This window comes from Heterodontus francisci, chromosome 31 (assembly GCF_036365525.1).
Source record: "Heterodontus francisci isolate sHetFra1 chromosome 31, sHetFra1.hap1, whole genome shotgun sequence".
Classification (NCBI taxonomy): Eukaryota; Metazoa; Chordata; class Chondrichthyes; order Heterodontiformes; family Heterodontidae; genus Heterodontus; species Heterodontus francisci.
This window is the reverse complement of record NC_090401.1, coordinates 59,887,851-59,892,884: the sequence shown is the minus strand read 5'-3', so window position 1 is coordinate 59,892,884 and position 5,034 is coordinate 59,887,851. Positions and strand designations below refer to the sequence as shown.

General features: G+C 39.7%; 1 protein-coding gene across 1 annotated transcript; it reads right to left on the bottom strand.

Moving 5' to 3' along the window:
- Positions 1-2,616: 2,616 nt before the first annotated feature.
- LOC137347016 (G-protein coupled receptor 12-like) lies at positions 2,617-4,695 on the bottom strand. Its single transcript, XM_068011016.1, has 2 exons — positions 4,480-4,695; positions 2,617-4,055 (listed from the first exon to the last, which is right to left on the bottom strand). Exon 2 carries the CDS (start codon positions 4,038-4,040, stop codon positions 3,057-3,059), a length of 984 nt encoding a protein of 327 aa, XP_067867117.1. The 5' UTR covers positions 4,041-4,055; positions 4,480-4,695; the 3' UTR covers positions 2,617-3,056.
- Positions 4,696-5,034: the final 339 nt, after the last annotated feature.

Genomic DNA, 5,034 nt, shown 5'->3' with positions numbered 1-5,034 from the left:
TTGTGAGAGCTTGCTGTGTGCAAATTGGCTGCCATATTTCCTACATTATAACGGTGATTACACATGACAAGTACTTAATTGGCTGTAAAGTGCTTTGGAACATCCAGTGGTCATGAAAGGTGCTATATAAATGTAAGTCTTTCTTATTGATAATCTGGTTGCATGTAGATAATTGATTTGTTTCTGTCTCCCTTTTTAAATAATGCCATAACATTTGTTATCTTCCAATCCTTTGATTTTAACTCCTATGGTTTAACCATAGCTACTGCATCCACAATGTCTTACCTATTGATGTTAGATAATTTAGGTTTCTTCATTGAACAAAGTAAATAAGGAATGCCTGTGTGAAAAAAATAATGAGCAAGTAATAAAAGCAAAATACTGCGGATGCTGGAAATCTGAAATAAAAACAAGAAATGCTGGAACCACTCAGCAGGTCTGGCAGCATCTGTGGAAAGAGAAGCAGAGTTAACGTTTTGGGTCAGTGACCCTTCATCGGAACTGACAAATATTAGAAAAGTCACAGGTTATAAGCAAGTGAGGTGGGGGTGGGGCAAGAGATAACAAAGGAGAAGGTGTAGATTGGACCAGGCCACATAGCTGACCAAAAGGTCACGGAGCAAAGGCAAACAATATGTTAATGGTGTGTTAAAAGACAAAGCATTAGTACAGATAAGGTGTTAACGAACTGAAGATTGAGTAGCAGCAAGTACAAACATGAAAAAAACAGTGGGTAAGCAAACTGAACAAACTACAATGAAATGAAATAAACAAAAGAAAAAAAAATTGTGAAAAAGAAAATATAACTAAAATTATAAGTAAACTGGGGGCCCGTCATGCTCTGAAATTATTGAAGTTCTTATAATCATATGAAATAGCGAATGAGGTTGGACAGCCGGAATAGCCTCTCCTGCTCCTATTTCTTATGTTCTTCTGTCAAACATGTCACATGACAATAAAATTAAAAGGTGCCAATTTGAAAATGTATTTCACGCTGTCATTTAAATCGCCACCGGTGTAGATTAACGCGAATTAGTGAGTACTAAATAGAAGGAGGTCACTCAATCCCATTTTACAATAGCTGCAAAGAGGCAACCGAAAGTATGAACTAAATTCCATTTAATTTCCTCCAAAATTGTGAAATATCTGCAGGAGCTCGATTTCCCCCCCACTAAATCCGTTATAGTTTTCACTAGTCAGTATTGCTGAGAATGTTGAGAGAGAGCAACCTCCTGAAAAAGCGCCGGAGCATTGCATTGGGAAAAACCCCCCACAATAATTTGCAGCAAGATTAGAGTGGAAAGGAGGGAGTGACAATAATCGAAGGGCGGAGTGAAACCAAAGGCAGTCTGATTCAAATAGGAGGTAAGGCTTTTGCATGAGTTAAAAATCAGTCAACTGACCCCCTTAATTAGGAGCGGGAACAAACCCATCCATGCTGTTTAATAAATGAATGAAAAATAATAATGGCTTAATTAAATTGTGGGTTGTGGTTTTCCTCGGGCACTGCGCTCTGCTGCCAGTGAAGAGTGCAGGTGCTTTTATTTTCTGAGCTTGTTGCCTGGAGCCCGTTACAATCTCACCCCGCTTGCACGGAGCTACTGTATTCCCAAAAGTCATTTAGCATGGCTTTTTATTCCTGCCACGTTCCCAGAGAGAGCACTGAAATGTGGAGTTGATCCAGCCATTGACGTCAGTGAGTTTCTCTATGGAACATGCGAAGCAGAGACAGAGAGAGACTGCAGACAAACAGCCTCCTGAACAATAGACAGGTGCCAATGACACTGGCTAGAGGACAGTCTCATTTTGTCCCTTATTTCAGCTCGCTGGTCCCAACCAGCTCCCTCTAAAACCAATAAATCAACATCTGGCGATTGTACAGACACAACTGTAATTGGTGGGCACTTTAAGCACATCAGCATACAGATGTTCTTATTTAATTAAACTGCTGTACACTCCAAATCAACTCAGTAAAGGGAATCTGTTGGCTGGTACTAACTAGTAATTATATTGTGGAATTTGTTTAATGATTTAGACAGGTGCGATTTTACAGGGATGATTATTCGGGAATCACGTTTGACACTGAAAAAATGCCTTTTAGGGAGGCTGGATTTTATTGGGGTGGGGGTGCACTGCAATTCCTATCTCGCCTGTAGCCTGCATCATAAATATGTGCGTAGTTAAATCCGTGCAAAATTGGAAGATTGCTCCACCTGCTGTTCCTGTCCGTTGCAACATTGTCAAAAAATCTGATCATGCTCAAACGGTATCTTTATTTACCTGAGTAGATTATGTAATTGTTCAATAAGAATACATATTACGTTGCAAAAATATTACATAAAAGTTAGCTACTTGTCATGTATTTGTCTATATATTTACAAAAGATAAATACTGAAATATATTGTGGACTCACTAGTTTATTTTATTGAATATTTCTAATTAACGGATTATTAAAATTATTTCGGTTGAATCATGTTTAAGGTGTTAGTTTCAATCCATATCTTACATTTAAAGAGTGGCCAGAGGTAAAGATAACCAATTTGTGCAAGCATTTAATTGTTGGAATATGTCAAAATAATGGAGAGAATGTGGAGTTAAAAAGAGGAAAGCAACATATTTCTATCACAAATTATGACCTTTTATTGATGATTGTAAACATGAATACATCCAAAATCTCAAACAAGAACCAAAAATTCACAAACGACTTTTTTAAAAAATAAACTTTGTGCAATGTTACAGTAAGGATTGAAATTCAAAGTGCCGTGTACATTTTATACAGTTTTTGTTTTAATTTTTAACAGTTGTGCAAATTTGAGTACAGTACACAAAGTCTTTTAACTGCATTTCATGTCTTGGTCCATTTGGTTTGTCCTGCATTGATTCTGAGAACAGAGCTGCTTTTTTTTTCAGCTTCAATATCATTTGTTTCCCGATTTTGATTTGGCTTTAGTGCAATGGTCTGACTGAAGGAGCTTTGGACATTCAGTCTTCAGCTCTAATAAATAGACAGGCACAGTAAGACTCCACTCATTCTGCGGTAAATGGATCCTAAGTAGCTAGACGTCACTAGGCGATCTAGACTTAAACGAAAGTTTATTCGCGAAGCAGCCACAACACACTGTCCAGAGAACCTTCTGGATATCATGGTTCCGATAAGCATAAATTATTGGGTTTATCATTGAGTTGTAGATGGCTGGTAAGAAAGTAAGGTAAGTGTATAAAGTCGGGAAGGTGTAGTCTCCCATCAGGCAATATATTGCAAAGGGTAACCAGCAGATTGCAAAGGCTCCGAGGATGACAGCGAGCGTGGAAATTCCTTTCCTGGTTGTCACATAGTGAGAGGTTGCGAGGAAGTGACGCTGTAGAGCAATCTGGTGAGCATGCCGGCAGACTATTTTACAGATCTGCATGTACAACTGCAGCATCATTCCAAACACCATGAAAAATGAGATGGACAGGATGATCAGATTGTTCTTGGTTAGCGGTTTCACGATGCTACATGTGGAAATGTCTTTGAGACAGTTCCAGCCGGTGATGGGAAGCAGTCCCAGGCAGATGGAGACAGCCCAGGTTAGGATCAGCATGATGTAGGTGCGGGTGACAGTTCTCTCCGAGTAGTAAGTCAGTGCGTTGTACAATGAGAGGTAGCGGTCGATTGTAATGGCTAATAAACTGTTCACTGAAGCGCTGAACGATGCAACTAGGAGGCCGACTGTAACCAGACTGACTACTTCAGATCGAATACAATAGAGGAACACGAAGTGGACAATGAGTCCCAGTCCCGCCAATAGGTCAGCCGTGGCCAGGCTGCCTATCAGCAAAAACATAGGTGTTCTCAAAGCTGGCGTGTAGAATATGATCGCAACAACAATAGCATTTTCACAGGCGATGATCGTCCCAGAAACACAAAGCACAACATCCCAGGGATTGAGTGAAGGCTGCTGTATCACCAAGGCTAAGTCTAGAGATGAATTGTCGTCAATGGGTTGGAACCAGCCCGACTGGTCATCAGTGGAGTTCTTAGAAATATTCTCATTCATGTTGTTGGGTACTACCTGCAACAAGGGAGCGTGTTTGTACATATTTAAAAACAATTCTGAACACTACAGTTTTAGTGTTTTTTATATATATTTATTTATATATATATAGTAGCATGTTAGTTCTAGTTAATTTGATGTTCAATAAACCCTGAATTAGTTTCAGTACAATCGGTTACCATTTCCTTAATCCAAACATGCACATCTTATTTGGTCCCACTATATTGACATTATTGCAATACATACAAGATACATGTTACTTGTATCCACTTCTCCAGTTACACTGGAAATACTTTAACGAGAGCAAGTAAAACATTCGCATTTAACTTGCAACCTTTCCCAAAACCGACGCTGAGCACCTTAAAAAGCAATCAATGCACTCCTCCTAAACCCTTCTGATTTTCTGCCCCTATTTCAACAGTAACTGGAATCTGAACATTACCTGTTTGTCTAGATGTTGCACATTCAAGTTCTTGTCCTTGGTTTGCAGAGAGAGCGGAAATATATATCTGAGAAATATATGTGTGTGTAGAAAGCAGGGGACTGGCGCTGTAGAGGAGCAGCTGCTACTGCTTGCAGGCTCCAGTCGCTGTGATCTGCTGTATCTGGGAGTTTGCAGTTGAAGCAGTCACTGACTCACTCCTGCCGCCAGATTGATGCACAGGCACCGCTCTGACTTCACACCGAGCGCAGTCATCAGGCGGTGCGGGGGACGCGCGCTGCATGCAAATGAGCTCCATTCATAAAATACCCCAAATACATTTATATAAACAAAGCCGGCACTGAGAACGGGGAGATTCGCAATTATTGTATTGCAGCAAGACTCTGAAATTTTAAAAATGACAAACGATGCATCGACCTGACCAGCATGATGGATTAACAGATTTATAAAGATTTATAAAATGTTATAACGATTTGTAAAGAGTAGAACCCTTCACTCACCAAACATGCTCTTAACTGTTATTTGATTTTTTTTGACTTGATGTTGTTTGAAACT

Bases quoted from the DNA above. Each gene is read 5' to 3' on its own strand.
- LOC137347016 (XM_068011016.1), bottom strand. From the start codon at position 4,040: ATGAATGAGAATATTTCTAAGAACTCCACTGATGACCAGTCGGGCTGG.